This window comes from Eptesicus fuscus, chromosome 17 (genome assembly GCF_027574615.1).
Source record: "Eptesicus fuscus isolate TK198812 chromosome 17, DD_ASM_mEF_20220401, whole genome shotgun sequence".
Lineage (NCBI taxonomy): Eukaryota > Metazoa > Chordata > Mammalia > Chiroptera > Vespertilionidae > Eptesicus > Eptesicus fuscus.
Genome location: NC_072489.1, coordinates 2,863,697 through 2,880,141, shown reverse-complemented (window position 1 = coordinate 2,880,141; position 16,445 = coordinate 2,863,697). Strand labels below are relative to the sequence as shown.

The following is a 16,445-nucleotide window of genomic DNA, read 5'->3' as shown; positions in this document are numbered from 1 at the left end:
CCTTCCACTCTCTCTAAAAATCAAAGAACAAATATATCTTTGAGTGAGGATTTAAAAAAATATCCAACAAAAAAACCTCCCAGCAAACAAATGCCCTGGCCTGGCAGGCTTCACAGGGGAGTTCACCAAATATTCAAAAAAGAACTAGCACTTGGTGGGGGAGTTATGAAATCAAATGAAGGACTTGTATGCATGCATATAAGCATAAACAATGGACGCAAAACTCTGGGGGGTGAGGGCATGTGTGGGTGTGGGGTGGGGGGGTAATGGTAAGATATGTACACATATAATACCTCAATAAAATATATATATAAAAAAATGTGCAACTCATGTTACAACAAAATTTAAAACAAAATAAACTATCTTAAAAAAAAAAAAAAAGAACTAGCACCTATCATTCTCAAACTATTTCAAAAAATCCAAGAGAAAGGAACACTTCCAAGCTCTTTTCACGAAGCCAGTATTATCCTAATACCAAAACCAGATAAGACGAATGAAAGAGAACTACAGGCCAATATCCCTGATGAACATAGATGCTAAAATTCTCAACAAAATATTAGCAAATTGGATCCAGCAATATATTACAAATATCATACACCATGAACAAGTAGAATTTGTTCCAGAGATACAAGGCTGGTACAATATTTGCAAATCAATAAACATGATACATCAGATAAACAAATTGAAAGACAATAATAACATGATCATATTACTAGATGCAGAAAAAGCATTTCACAAAATCCAACACATTTTTGATACAAACTCTCAGCAATGATACAAAATTAACACCCAAAAATCATTGGCATTTTTATATACCAATAATGAACTCTTAGAAAGAGAAACTAAACAAACAATCCCATTTACCATTACAACAACAAAAATAAGATACTTAGGAATAAATATAACCAAAGAGGTAAAAGACCTATACTTGGAAAATTATAGAATGTTTAAAAAAGAGATAGAAGATATAAACAAGTGGAAGAATATACCATGTTCATGGATTGGAAGAATCGACATCATTAAAATGTACATGCTACACAAAGCATTCTATAGATTCAATGCAATTTCTACTAAAATACCAATGGCATATTTCACAGAGCTAGAATAAATACCCCCAAAATTTATATGGAACCAAAAAAGACCTCAAATCGTCACAGCATTCTTAAGAAAGAAGAAAAAAGTTGGAGGGATCACAACATCGGATATCAAGCTATACTACAAAGCCACTGTACTCATAACAAGCTGGTACTAGCACAAGAACAGGCATATAGACTATTGGAACAGAATAGAGAATCCAGAAATCGACTCAAGCCATTATGCTCAATTAATATTTGACAAAGGAAGCAAGACAAGATCATACAATAGAGTAAAGACTGTCTCTTCAATAAACGTTGTGGGGAAAATTAGACAGGTACATGCCAAAAAAAAGAAAAAGAAAAACTATACCACCAACTTACACCATACACAAGAATAAACTCAAATTGGATAAAAAAACTTAAATGTAAGTCGTGAAACTATAAAAATCCTAGAAGAAAATGTAGGCAGCAAAATCTCAGACATTTCACATAGCAGAATTTTCAGATACTAGCACAACAAAGGAAAAAATATATACAAATGGGACTACATCAAAATAAAAAGCTTCTGCACAGCAAAATAAACCAGCATCAAAATAAAAGGGAACCTACTGTATGGGAGAACATATTTGCCAATGATACATCTAATAAGGGGTTAATTTCCAAAATATATAAAGTACTCATATAACTCAACAAAAGGAAGAGAAACAATCCAATTAAGAAATATGACCAAGAAACAAATAAAAATACTCAACGTCACTAATCATCAGAGACATGCAAATTAAAACGACACCTGCCAAATGGCTACCATCAATAAATCAACAAATGACAAGTGCTGGCAAGGATGTGGAAAAAAAGGAACCCTCGTGCACTGCTTGTAGGAATGCAGACTGGTGTAGGCACTATGGAAAACAGTATGGAGTTTCCTCAAAAAATTAAAAATGGAACTCCCATTTGACCCAGTGATCCCATTTCTAGGAATATATCCCAAGAAACTAGAAACACCAATCAGAAAGTATATATGCACCCCTATGTTCATAGCAGCACAATTTACAATAGCTAAGATCTGGAAACAGCTCAAATGCCCATCAGTAGATGAGTGGATAAAAAAGCTGTGGTACATTTACAACATGAAATACTATGCAGCAATAAAAAAGAAGGATCTCTTACCCTTTAAGGTAGCCTGGAGGCACCTGGAGAGTATTATGCTAAGTGAAATAAGCCAGTCGGAGAAAAACAAATTATCACATGATCTCACATATGTGGAATCTAATGAGCAAAATAAACTGAGGAACAAAATAGAGCCAGAGACATGGAGGTATTCTCATGGATTCTCAGAGAGAAGGGGAAGAGTGGAAAGAGAGGTTGAGGATTCTCACAGAGAAGGGGAAGAGTGGAAAGAGATCCACCAAAGAACTTATATGCATATATGCATAATCCATGGGACAATAGTGGGAAAAGGCCTGAGGAGGGCACAGGAGTGGGGAGAAGGAAGAGGTCACTGGGGAGGAAAAAGGGAGGGGGCATCTGTAATTATCCTATATAATAAAGAAGTTATATGCAAATTGACCATCACTCCAACACACAAGATGGCCGCTCCCATATGGTCACAAGATGGCCACCAAAAGATGGCCGGCAGGGGAGGGCAGTTAGGGGTGACCAGGCCAGCAGGGGAGGGCAGTTGGGGGTGATCGGGCCTGCAGGGGAAGGCAGTTAGGGGCGACTGGGCCTGCAGGGGAAGGCAATTAGGGGCAACCAGGCCAGCAGGGGAGGGCAGTTGGAAGTGACCAGGCTGGTAGGGGAGGGCAGTTGGGGGTGACCGAGCCTGAAGGGGAGGGCAGTTGGGGGCAACCAGGCTGGCAGGGGAGGACAGTTGGGGGGGACCGGGCCTGCAGAAGAGGGCAGTTGGGAGGGACCGGGCCAGCAGAGGAGGGCAGTTAGGGGCGACCAGGCCGGCAGGGGAGGATGGTTAGGGGTGACCAGGCCAGCAGGGGAGGGCAGTTAGGAGTGACTGGGCCGGCAGGGGAGGGCAGTTGGGGGTGACTGGGCCGGCAGGGGAAGGCAGTTAGGGGTGACTGGGCCTAAAGGGGAAAGCAGTTAGGGGCAACCGGGCCGGCAGGGGAGGACAGTTAGGGGTGACCAGGCTGGCAGGGGAGGACAGTTAGGGGTGACCAGGCCAGCAGGGGAGGGCAGTTAGGGGCACTCGGGCCAGCAGGGGAGGACAGTTGGGAGCAACCAGGATGGCAGGGGAGGGCAGTTGGGGTGACTGGGCTGGCATGGGAGGGCAGTTGGGGGCGACTGGACTGGCAGGGGAGGACAGTTGGGAGCAATCAGGCCAGCAGGGAAGCAGTTAGGCGTCAATCAGGCTGGCAGGGGAGTGGTTAGGAGTGATCAGGCTGGCAGGCAGAAGCAGTTAGGGTCATCAGGCAGGCAGGCAGGCGAGCAGTTGGGAGCCAGCAGTCCTGGATTGTGAGAGGGATGTCCGACTGCCGGTTTTCCACAGGGATTGGGCCTAAACAGGCAGTCAGACATCCCCCGAGGGGTCCCAGATTGGAGAGGGTGCAGGCTGGGCTGAGGGACATCCTCCCCCACCCCAGTGCACAAATTTCCTGCACTGGGCCTCTAGTTTCAACAATAAAGGTGAATTTTTTTTAATTCATGGTTATAAGTATGCTGAACGAATGAATAAAGAACAAATACATCTTTATGCTTTGATTCATAAATTTTCAGTATTAACCTAAATACCATAGAATTATCTAGAGTAAACTATACTTTCTCTTCTATTAGCCCAATAGCTATTCATTTTAAGAGAATATTCCCATTAAGCATGGAGCAATCTGCTTTGCTATAGCTTCATTAGAACTGGAATAACACCTCTGGCCTACATTTTGATCAGCATGCACTAGACTCATGTTCTGGCGATGAAACAGTGGTCAATAATGAAAGTTAATCTATCATTGACATATGTTTATCCTATTTCTCAACTAACCAAATGTTTGTCACTGTTTGATCATAACATAAAAGCCAAAAGTCAAACTTATCTCAAATCTTAGTCATAGGCTATTAATGATTAAGGGAGACAGTGTGACAGATTCTATCTTTAGGTAACTATTTTGTAGGTAAAAGTTTGGGAAGAGATATTCAGGTAAATAGAATGATCACACACTTAATCTCTGAATTAGTTTATCAGGGTAAAATAACTCATGAGCCACTAATTATATTATCTCTGACTGTTACAACTAAAGGATGACATAATATCCAGAAGAAAAATGTACTATTTTATTAAAACATCAATTCCACTTATTCAATACATGATAGATTATTAATTTGTACTGTAAAGAAAAATGTAATCATGGGTCATATTTTAAACATAAACATTCTATGGATGGCTAGTAATCTACACATCCTATATAATAAAAGGCTAATATGCAAATAGATCAAATGGCAGAACAACTGGAACAACCGAACAACCAGATGCTATGATGTGTGCTGACCACCAGGGGGCATGCACAGAACATGGCGGGTGTCGGGCATGGCGGGATGGTGGAGCAGGTGAGTGGGGGCACCAGCCAAGTCAGAGTGCCCATTTCTGTCATCGGGGCGAGCCTCTGGTGGTTACTGAAAATTCTTTGCTCCCATGTGCTGCAGTCCTGCCTGGCACTCACACCTGCTGCCAGCACCAGCCCCACTCACACCTGCAGCTGGCGCCGGAGCCACCGCTCACACCCACTGCTGGCGCCCAACACCAGCCCCAATAGCTTGGCGCCATCAGTGGGTGCGAGCAGCAGCTGCTGGTCCCGATCTCCCCTCAGGGCTTCTCCACCTCCCCCTGCTCCTGAGGGGAGATCGAAGCTGGCAGCCGCTGCTCACACCTGCTGCTGGTGACGGCCGGCCCCGCTCACACCCGCTGACGGCGCCAGAGCCACCACCTGCACCCACTGCCAGCACCAGCCCCGTTCGCACCTGCTGCCAGTGCCCGGCGCTGGTCCCAATCTCTTAGCGCCATCAGCAAGTGTGAGCAGCAGCTGCGGGCCCTGATCGTCCCTGAGGGCTTCTCCACCTCCCGCTGCTCCTGAGGAGTGATCGGAGCAGCAGCCACCACTTGTACCTGCTGACTGCACCGGCCCCAATCGCAGACAGGAGACCGGGGGCCGCGCCAGGAGGGGCCAGGTGGGGGCATGGATGATGAGCCAAGACCCATCCCTATGCCTACCGCAGCCTCGCAGCCCACAGTTCCTTTCAAGGTGCACAAATTCATGCACTGGGCCCCTAGTTTAAAATAACTGCAATAGCCTGGCCAGCATGGCAAAGTGGTTGAACATCAAACTATACCAGAGAGAGGTTTATTTAGCAGAGGACTTTGGCTGAATAAAAGTTGTAGAAGCTTCTCCAGAATTAAAATTTTTTTAAAATATATTTTATTGATTTTTACAGAGAGAAAGGGAGAGGGATAGAGAGTTAGAAACATCGATGAGAGAGAAACATCGATCAGCTGCCTCCTGCACACGCCCTACTGAGGGTGTGCCCGCAACCAAGGTACATGCCCTTGACAGGAATCGAACCTGAGACCCTTGAGTCCGCAGGCCGACGCTCTATCCACTGAGCCAAACCGGTTAGGGCCAGAATTAAAATTTTAAGGAACATTGTCTGAAGGAGATCAGACCTCCACTTAAATGGTAAAGTAGTATATTTAGGAATAAGTGGAAGCTTTTCTTTTACTACTGTTAATTATAAAGGACTTTTTGGATTACTGATTTGCTTACATTAGGTATAAAATTATAACAGAAGAATATTTAATCATAATCTCATATTTCAAATGTAATCTAACCTCTTAAGATTCTCACTTAGGCTCATAAGCATTAACCATTTACATAACTATAAGTAGATTAAAAGCTTTTTGTTGTATTTACCTTTTTTCCTTTGAAGTTGAGGGTACCAGGCTGCTCCACGACCCCATAATACAAGCACATAATGTTGACCTTGGGCCTGTTCCACTGTTAACAGAACTTTCCTTTGCTTCTGTCCTCTATAACTATATACCGCCTCTGGGGGAAAAAAGGACTGTTTTATTTACAATGTCTAATGATAAATATATAATGATAACCAAATTGTATACTAAGAAGATTTTGTATCTTATTTTAGAATCTACAATTAAGGAGTTGCCCCAAATGATCACCTGTCAGTACAGTGACATCCACCACTCTGAGCAGCGCATGGACTAGCAGGCCGGGCTGGAGTTGCTCCAGAGCCACAAACTCCACACTGCTCACTGCCTGGGGTGGCCGCGGACGGAGGTCTCGGAGATGGGAATGCTTTGAAGATACATATGCCAGTAAGTCTTGAAGTACAACATCACTAACCATACTGGAATCTGAAAGAAAACAAAACACACATACATACAAAAGAACATTATATTTTCATGACAACACAGTACTTTCTTATACTGCGTTTTATGTTGTAAAGTGTGATTAATGTAAAACATGATTTCATTTCTACAAAACAGGTTTTTCTGGATCAATTTAGATGCAAAAATAAACTTGATATTTTTAATCGATAGAAATCTAATTATGTACTATCTCAAAAAAACCTTGCCCTGTTCCCTCACTTCTCTATTTTTTCACCAATTAATCGAGACCAACATTCCAGTTATTTCTGACTCCTCCAATTGGTTCTCTAATCCCTGATTTGATCATGGCTTTCCCAGCTATCCAGTGCCATTCTTCCTCAGGACTTAGCATGTCACATCTGAAATACTCTAAAAGTCACCTGACTGACTTTCCCTGAAATTGCCTTGTTCTTGCCCACTTCTCAGCCTCTGTCCTCACCATTTCACTGGCTGCAACGCTGTCATCCTCCTCTCTGCCTTCCCAAATACTACACAGAATAATAACCACTTAGGCTCCCAGGGATTTCTCCTTTTATCTCTAACTCTCATGTGGCATTTGAGTATGTGCTACACCAGTGATGACGAACCTATGACAGGCGTGTCAGCACTGACACGCGTAGCCATTTCTGATGACACGTGGCCGCTGAGGCGGCCGCATGCTAAGGATGAAACATTTGCTGCTCCTGAGGATGAAACATTTGCGAAATAATGTTTTTTCCTCAAAAGTGACACACTACCCGAGTTATGCTCAGTTTTTTGGCAAAGTTTGACACACCAAGCTCAAAAGGTTGCCCATCACTGTGCTACACCAAGCATGTCAAACTCAAAGGCTAACATGGGCCAAATAAACAAGGTTTAAGTTTATGTGGCCGCAAAAAAACAAAAGCTTCAATTTTCATAGAAACGTAGGTTTATTTCTATAGAGATATGCTGAATACAAAGGACTGAAATAAATGAGTAATCATTAGCATAAAATAATAGAACATTTTAATAAAAATTAATATTTTTTCTTGAACACTAACTTACAAGACACTGAATAACTGCACAAATTAATAAACGTAACGCAAATAAAACTATTTTTCTTGCTCTCCAAAAGCAAAATATTTCCTGTTGCACACACCAAACAAGTCAGCATAAGACTAATGACATGGCAATCAGCTGCTAAAATATTCACTGCTAGTATTAGTGGAGAGAAATGGTGAGCCTGCACATAAGGGAAATAAATGCAACATGATTAATCAGTCATTAGTGAATGTTGTAGTTCATTATTAATAATCTACATATATAAAAGGCTAATATACTAAGTCTCTGACCACCCAACCAGTTGCTATGATGCACACTGACTACCAGGGGGCAGACACTCAATGCAGGAGCTGCAGTGATGCACACTGGCCATTTACAAAGAAACGGCACCATGGACCTGGCACCCACAAAGCAACACTCAGCTTCCCCCAAGTGGGACACAGGCCCCACCACCACCCCTGAGCAATGCCCCACCAAATCGCAGCCAACACTGCTGAGACCCCATGGCGCAAAATGCAGCCCACAGCCCAGCCGAGCCCAGCCCGGAAACTTCCACTGTGGGCGCTGGGTAATGACGTCACATAGCAACACCCAGCTTCCCCTCCCTAGCGACTAGCCTCCTTGGAGTTCCTTCAGTCCAGGAACACAGCTTGCTTTATAGCCAGGTGCAAACATTTCACACTTTAACCAAATGTCTGTGAAGCGTTTTCCTGTGCCTCATCTCATTTGATCCTCAAGGAAGTCCTGGAGTAGGTAGACAGGAGACTCGGTGGAATCCTATTTTCTTTTCATTAGCAAGACAACAGAGATTTAGAAAGTTTAGAAACTTGACCAGACTGAAAAGAAGTAAGAAATGGTGGACCTTGAAAATGACTTCAGGTTTTCTCACTGGGTAGAATATAGTCAAACACTGCTGCAGTTAAATATTTTACCCTTTGTCCTCCCTGCGTGATCTACAATAATAATCTGCTTTGTGTTGGTATTTACTGCTGTGTTGCTGACAGTTACCTGAAAGAGAAGTTGGGGTGCTTCACTGGGCTGGAAAAAGTTTAGCTAAATCAGAAAGCAGGTCTAATTAAGCAAGTTTATTCTATATCTATAAAAGGTTAAGTTGACTTGCGCATGTGCGATACATATAAAGCTCTCACTGGCACCAATCACATATGTGTTTCAATCTGTCATTATCGATTGTGAATTTGGTTGACACTTCTATTATAGAGAAAGGGTGAATAGTGATATTAAAATATTTCTTCTAATTAATTTCCTTTCTATGTGGACAAATTTGTGCACCAAACCAGTAGTTATGTCAATTTGTCATATTGTAAAAATTAAGTTACGAAATTTTTATTAAAATGTTTCTTACATACCGTTATATCGGCTGGGCCACAAAAATATTCATTGTGAGCCACATGCAGCCCATGGGCTGCAAGTTTGACATGCTTGTGCTACACTATAGTATTTCTCTTCATTGTTATATCGGTTATTTAATTAATCAGTCATTATGCCATTTAGATGTTTTTCTCTTTCCTATCTCAATTTTTTTTCTACTTTTTTATTGAGATATACTTATAATCCTTTTTTTTTTTTTCATGCCCTGACCAGAGATCAAACCCACATTGGGATGATGCTCTAACAAGCTGAGCTACCTGGCCAGGACTACTGAGATAAACTTTATATGCAATAAAATGTGCACATTTTTAAATATAATTTTTTTATTTCAGAGAGGAAGGGAAGGGGACAGAGAGATAGAAACATCAATGATGAGAGAGAATCACTGATTAGCTACCTCCTGCACATCCCACACTGGGTATCAAGCCAGCAACACGGACATGTGCCCTGACTGGAAATCAAACCATGACCTCGTGGTTCATAGGTCAATACTGAACCACTGAGCCATGCCAGCCAAGCAAATGTACACATTTTAAATGTACAAATTGATGAGTTTTGCTGATTAAATTTTAATTTCCCTGAAAGAAAGGGAGATATGTATGAATATATGATTGATTGCTGATCAAATTAAGATCTTAGCAAAAAACACTTAAGTACTTTTTAGAAAGCAGAGACTACAAACTGATTTTAGTAGGGGAAAAAATGATTCTTCTTTCCTTCCCTCAGTAACATTCACATCCTAATGTATTTCTTATGCCACACTAAAGCCTCATTATGCACTCACTCAGTAGACCATCTACTATGTGACGGGCCTCATATCAGGGGCTAGGGACACAAAGACATATCATGCCATGATCCGAACATTGAGGGGCCTATCAATCTAGTTAATAAACAGTGGGGTTGCCTGTCAGCATAACTATTATTGCTCGTCTCACATTCAGTTCTTATAAGTATATATCTAGTGACATATGATCTCGCTCATCTAGGGGAAATGATGAACAACATAGACTGAGGAACAAGAACAGAACCAGAAACAAGGAGGCATCGATCGGACTATCGGGCCTCAGAGGGAGGATAGGGGAGGTTGGGAGGAGGGGGGAGAGATCAACCAAAGGACTTGTGTGCACGCATATGAGCCTATCCAACGGTTAAGTTCAACAGGGGGTTGGGGCATCCGTGGGGAGGGGTGTGGGATGGGAATGGGGGGATGAGGACAAATATGTGACACCTTAATCAATAAAGAAATTTAAAAATAAATAAATAAATAAAATAAAAAATAAAAAAATAAACAGTGGGGTTAAAGTATGAGAGACCTACACAAGCATTTCTAAGAACACACAAAAAGAACTGCCCAGGAAGTTGGAAGAGGCTTTATTGAAAGAATGTTTATTCTCGGTTTTGGAAAAGTATCTAGTTTTCTAGGTAGCAACTGGGAGCTGGGGGTACATTTCCAGGCAAAGAGAAGGGGGTTGCAAGCCTTAGGTACTACAGATACATAGTCTGATAAAGGCTATGGACCCATTATCAAAATAATGTTTTTATGACAGCTTTATTTAGCTACTAGAGGCCCAGTGAATGAATTCATGCACGGGTGAGGTCCCTAGGCCTGGCCGGCAATCAGGGCCAATCGGGGCCAGGCTGATGGGGGTCTGCTGGCCGGGGGGGAAGATTGGGGGGAGACTGTGAGAAGTTGGCCAGCCAGGGGGAGGGATGGGGCGCAGGAGGTTGGCTGCCGGCCCCCAAGGAGGGAGCCGGCCCTCGGCCCCCCTGGGAAAGGGGCTGTGTCTGCCATCACCCCCCGTCCTAGCCCAGGGCCCAAAGGCCCTGGCAGGGTTGGGAGAGGAGCCAACGGTCACTGGGCCGGGTGCAGAAGGAACAGATGCCAGATGCCGATGCCGTGTCGGTGCCCCGCCACTGCATGGTTCCCTGCCTCCCCACCTCTTCCCTCTCATAGCGACTGGTTGACCAGTAGTTCCGGTCATTCAGTCATAATGGTAGCTTAGGCTTTTATATATATAGATAATTTCACAAACATAAAATGCACCATTTCAAAATGTACAATTCAGTGTGTTTTTTTAGTCTTTCACAAAGACCAACTGCAATTATTATCTAATTTTAGAATTTTATTACAGAACTAGAGGCCCGATGCACAAAGATTCGTGCAAGAATGGGCCTTCCTTCCCCTGGCTGCCAGCACCGCTTCGCTCCAGCTGGAGCCACCTTTCCACCTTCCCACGCTGCCCAGAGGCCCGGAGTGGCTGGGGTGGTGCGAGACGCCTGCATATGCAAATTAACCCACTATCTTTGTTGGGTTAATTTGCATACTCACTCTTGATTGGCTGGTGGGCATCACAAAGGTACAGTCAATTTGCATCTTTCTCTTTTATTAGTGTAGATAATATTTTAAATGCATAAAATGAGAGAGGATTACAAAACCAATTATATGGACATACAGTAATTAAAATATTTAAAAACTGTGATATAATTTATGTGCCTTATTAATACTTTAAATAAAAAGATATAGCAAATATATGTAACACTACTAAAATTTCAAAGTATGCCAAAGTATCATAGGCATAGATGATATTCAAGTTATCTTCAACAACTGTAATGTGATATGAAACCTATATGCTTTCCATTGGTGACCAAGTCACAAGTGCTGCTAATATTACTGGGGATTGTTGACTTATTCATAATAGAAGGAAATACTAATTTTAGTTAGCAATTAGTGAAAAATATGTAATGCCTTCCCTCTAACTTTGTGTACCCTTTAATGTAGAGGAATCAATTTTCACAGGGGAGAGAGTAGGAGGAACCTTTAGGAGGCTAGTAACTGTCCATTGGGATACAAAGAGCAGTGGAAACCAGGCAAGGCTATGTGAAGGGAAAGAGGGTGATAGATTTGCAAAATAGTTCAGGGTAGAATCCAAAAAACACTTAGAGGTGAAGGGTAAAAAAAAAGATTCAAGATGATATCAATATTTCTAGCACAGTTGAATGGATGGATAAAAAATGTTTTAACATATTGAAAATTTGATACATGAAATCTATTCTGATTAAAATCACTCTATTCCTAAATGAATTTCACAAAACAACGGTGATATCACTAATAAAGATAATGAACATAAGAGAAAAGTAGACAGTATGAAAGATGAATATGGGAAAGAGAGGAAGAGTGGAGATAAGGAGATCCCATATGTTACAGTAAAACCCCACTCCAAATATCTCCTTCACAAACCAGATCTCCCTGATTGCCCCTTCATAATATTTCTAGCAAATGACAAGAACTGGGTTCAAATTCTGACTCTGTCAATAATGAGTTCTGTTAACTTGTACATTATTTCTCTGGGCTTTATTCTTTGTTACAATATGGAGCTTTGGGAAGAAAAGAAAGATCCCTTATCCCTATTTCATAAAAACTTATACAGAAACATCAATTATTTAGGTTCCAAATAAAATAGTGTAGTTCATGAATCATTGTGTGAACTTTGATTTATATATCTAATCATATTTAATATTTAAGTAAATTGATATCCTCTCACATTAGCAGGGCTAGGTTTATAAAATATGTAACACTTCACTATAATGAGAAAAGAACAGAAGTGTTTTCCAAAAATATATTGTTCAGAAGAATGCTCTCAAGATTTGTTATTACTTGCTTTTTCTATTCTTTCAGAATAAAAACCATTGCAATATTCTCAAAGTAACAACTGATAATCATTTCCTTAAATTAAACAAAAAGACCTTGGAATATGCTTTATTTGGCTACTAACCTGTGGGGGGAAAAAGCAATATAAATTCCTATGTAAACATAAAACCAAGACTTTGCAGCAACTTCTCAAGGTTATGTAATTGCAATTAGTACAAGGTTCTACAAAGGTTCACATTGCCTACAAAACCTTAAACTCCCCAGAGGTTCCACTGGATATTCTCCACCAGAATTAGGTCCGAAGATTGTTGTGAAATTATTTAACTAGATTAGCCTTAAAACCAGAACTATCTACAGCAGGCGTCTTCAAACTACGGCCCGCGGGCCACATACGGGTGTTTTTGCCGTTTTGTTTTTTTACTTCAAAATAAGATATGTGCAGTGTGCATAGGAATTTGTTCATGGTTTTTTTTAAACTATAGTCCGACCCTCCAACGGTCTGAGGGACAGTGAACTGGCCTCCTGTTTAAAAAGTTGAGGAGCCCTGATCTACAGCATCTATCTGCAAAATCCCTTGCAAAATATTTGCATACCACATTATTTTCATTATTTCAAAACATTCCTTACCTTTCTGTTGTACTAACATCTATAAAAGATCATTAATTTTACTTAAAAGCCATTTAGCTCCTTCGAAATATGCTAAGACGTAATAACTTCAAATATCTATATATATAAAAGCCAAGAGACCGGAACAATGGAATGACCAGAATGACCAGTTGCTATGACGCACACTGTGGCAGCCAACCGGCCTGATCGGGGCCCAATAAGCGCCCCCCCACACACACACAACCTCTCACATCCGCTTCCCACCTCCCACTGCCGGCCCGGCCCAGCCCGATTGGCCCCCATCAAGGTAGGCCGGCCAGACCACACCCGTGCAGGAATCCGTGCACCAGGCCTCTAGTTCATAATAAAACATTAAACTTAAATCTTTTAAGGAAATCCCCAAATTAAAAATTGACTGACTTCCTCACTCAAGTTGGTGTCTGCCAAGTTTCTTCACTATAAAATTATTTTTCTCCTTATAAGGTGGGGAGATACTTTGAGACTATGCAGTGCTATTTCTCCTGAAACTTCCAATTACTAATTTCAGGATCTATCAGTGGATCCTGTCTGCAATATTTATTACTGTGGTGTTTGCCTAATAATTCTTTATTTTTCTCTTTCCCCTCACATTCGTTTATTGAAACTCCAATGTGAGGAATGGAACCTTATTTACTTATTTAGTCAGCCAGTCAGTCAGTTGAAGATTTATTTATATCAGCATGGACCCAAAATATCTTATTTTATGGGTTACATTTCAATTCTATCATTATTTATTTACTAGAGGCCCGATGCACAATGATTCGTGCAAGAATAGGCCTTCCTTCCCCTGGCTGCCAGCACTGCCTTCCCTCTGGCACCGGGACCTGAGCATTAGCTCTGGCTGCCACATTCTACCTTTGCTCCGGCCAGAGTTGCCTTCCACCTTTGCTCCGGCCCTACCACCCTCCTATAGCTCCCTCCACCCGCTTCCCCTCCCTCATAGCAGGCGTCCCACCCCACCCCAGCCACTCCGTGCCTGCGCACATGCTGCTCAGAGGCCCAGAGCGGCCAGCCGCCACCATCTTTGTTGCAGAGTGACAGTCAATTTGCATATTCTGTCTTTATTAGATAGGATTGCTTATACTGTTCCAGTTGTGGCCGAAGGTGCTGCTTCATGTTGGCTCACTCAACAATCTTTTAGGACACCAGACGTTTATAGGCTCACTTTGCATTTCCTGCCCACATCCTGCAGTAGCCACTTCTAGCAGAGCTGGTCGCTTTAATCAGAGAACAGTTTACAGACCAGGGTCTGGGCACTGAGCATGCTTGTGGTTACTGCAAGTGCATCCTCTCAGCAGAAAGGACTAGGAAACATCCACCTGTGTGTTAGCCCACCCATGCACACACATACCTATCTACACTGAGAAATATGCAAACTGACCATACCTCCACAACGCCCACCAACCAATCAGGAGTGAGTATGCAAATTAACCCAACAAAGTTGGCAGGTTGATTTGCATACGTAGGCATGAAGCAGCGGGCAGGGCAGGACACCTGCTATGAGGGCTCTGGCTGGAGCAAACACTGAAGGCTCTGACCGGAGTGAAGGCGGAAGACAGCAGCCAGAGTGAATGCCTGGGTCCCGGGTGCCGGAGGAAAACTGGTGCCTGCAACCAGGGGAAGGTAGGCCTATTCTTGCACCAATCTTCGTGCAACGGGCCTCTATTATTTCTATATATTTTTAATTTATTTATTTACCTATCTATATATTGAAAACCATGAATTTATAAACCTTCCCCCTTTATTTATAATTTTTGTATAACAGTGAGAAACCCAATTCTCATTATCTACAATGTATTCACTTACTTGTTCTTTTTGTTTTATTATTGACGAGAGAGACAGAGAGAGAGAGAGAGAGAGAGAGAGAGAGAGAGAGAGAGAGAGAGAGAAAGGTTTGTTGTTCCACTTATTTTTGTATTCATTGGTTGATTGTTGTATGTGCCCTAACTGAGTATGGAAGCTGCAACCTTGGCATATCAAGACAATGCTCTAACCAATGTGGTAACTGGCCAGGGCCTACTTGTTCAATTCTAGTAGTATATACATAGACTTGTTGTCAACTCACTCCCCTTGGAGAAACATTGGTACTAATTACATTACAGCATTTGTGAAGCTCTTTTTGTCTTTAGGCTTCAGAATCCAGTCAGTATACTTTGTTCCACAATTACTTACGTTTGTTCTCCTCACCACCACCCTTCTGTGCAGTTATTTTCTTCATTTGTAATACTGTTTATGTTCATTTGCTAGTGCTTTATTCCATTTTGGGTCCTCCACCACATCACCAATGGTTTCAATTCTTTGTTTACAGTACTTGCAGGTATGTGAAACATTAGCCAGAGCTATACAACAAGTTATGTTCAGCCCAGCTGGTGTGGCTCAGTGATTGAGCATCAACCTATGATCCAGGAAGTCATGGTTCAATTCCCAGCCAGGGCACTTGCCTGAGTTTCAGGCAGGATCCCCAGTAGGGAGCATGTAGGAGGCGGCCGATGATTTTCACTCATCACTGAAGCTTCTATCTCTCTCTCCCTCTCCCTTCCTGTATGAAATCAATAAAAATTTTTTTTAAAGATATGCTTATAGAAGTGCCACTGCCTCTTCTTCAATGCTACCCTATTTCTATTTACTCCTTTTTAAATTTATTTTTTATTAATTTCAGAGAAGAAGGAAGAGGAAGAGTGAGATCGAAATATCAGTGATAAGAGAGAATCATTGATTGGCTGCCTCCTTCACACCCCCTACTGGGAATGGAGCCCACAACCCCACGGGAATCAAACCAGTGACCTCTTGGTTCATGGGTCAACGCTCAACCACTGAACAATACTGGCCAGGCCTTTCTGCCTTTATTTAATTGATCAAATTAACAAGCTGGTTCATCTATTTTGTTATTTTTGAACAAGCATTTGGATTACATTTATTGTTTTTTAATTATCATTCTTTTTTTAATATATATTTTTATTAATTTCAGGGAGGAAGAGTGAGGGAGAGATAGAAACATCAATGATGAGAAAGAATCATTGATTTGCTGCCTACTGCATGCCCCCTACTGGGGATTAAGCCCACAATCCAGGCATGTGCCTTTGGCTAGAATTCAACCTGGGACCCTTCAGTCCACAGGCTGACACACTATCCACTGAGCCAAACCAGCTAGGGCAGTGGTCGGCAAACTCATTAGTCAACAGAGCCAAATATCAACAGTACAACAATTGAAATTTCTTTTGAGAGCCAAATTTTTTAAACTTAAACTTCTTCTAACACCACTTCTTCAAAATAGACTCGC

The 16,445-nt window shown here is 41.9% G+C and overlaps 1 protein-coding gene across 8 annotated transcripts in view; it reads right to left on the bottom strand.

Annotated features, from left to right (window-relative positions):
- The window catches only part of SHLD2 (shieldin complex subunit 2), a 74,342-nt gene that overhangs the window by 45,050 nt on the left and 12,847 nt on the right, over positions 1 to 16,445 (bottom strand). For all 8 annotated transcript variants that reach the window (XM_054728861.1, XM_054728863.1, XM_008149072.3 and 5 more), the window contains 2 exons: positions 6,250 to 6,444; positions 5,984 to 6,118 (listed from right to left, as the gene is read on the bottom strand). In XM_054728861.1, the coding sequence (XP_054584836.1) occupies positions 5,984 to 6,118; positions 6,250 to 6,444 (330 nt within the window). The remainder of the gene's footprint in view (positions 1 to 5,983; positions 6,119 to 6,249; positions 6,445 to 16,445) is intronic.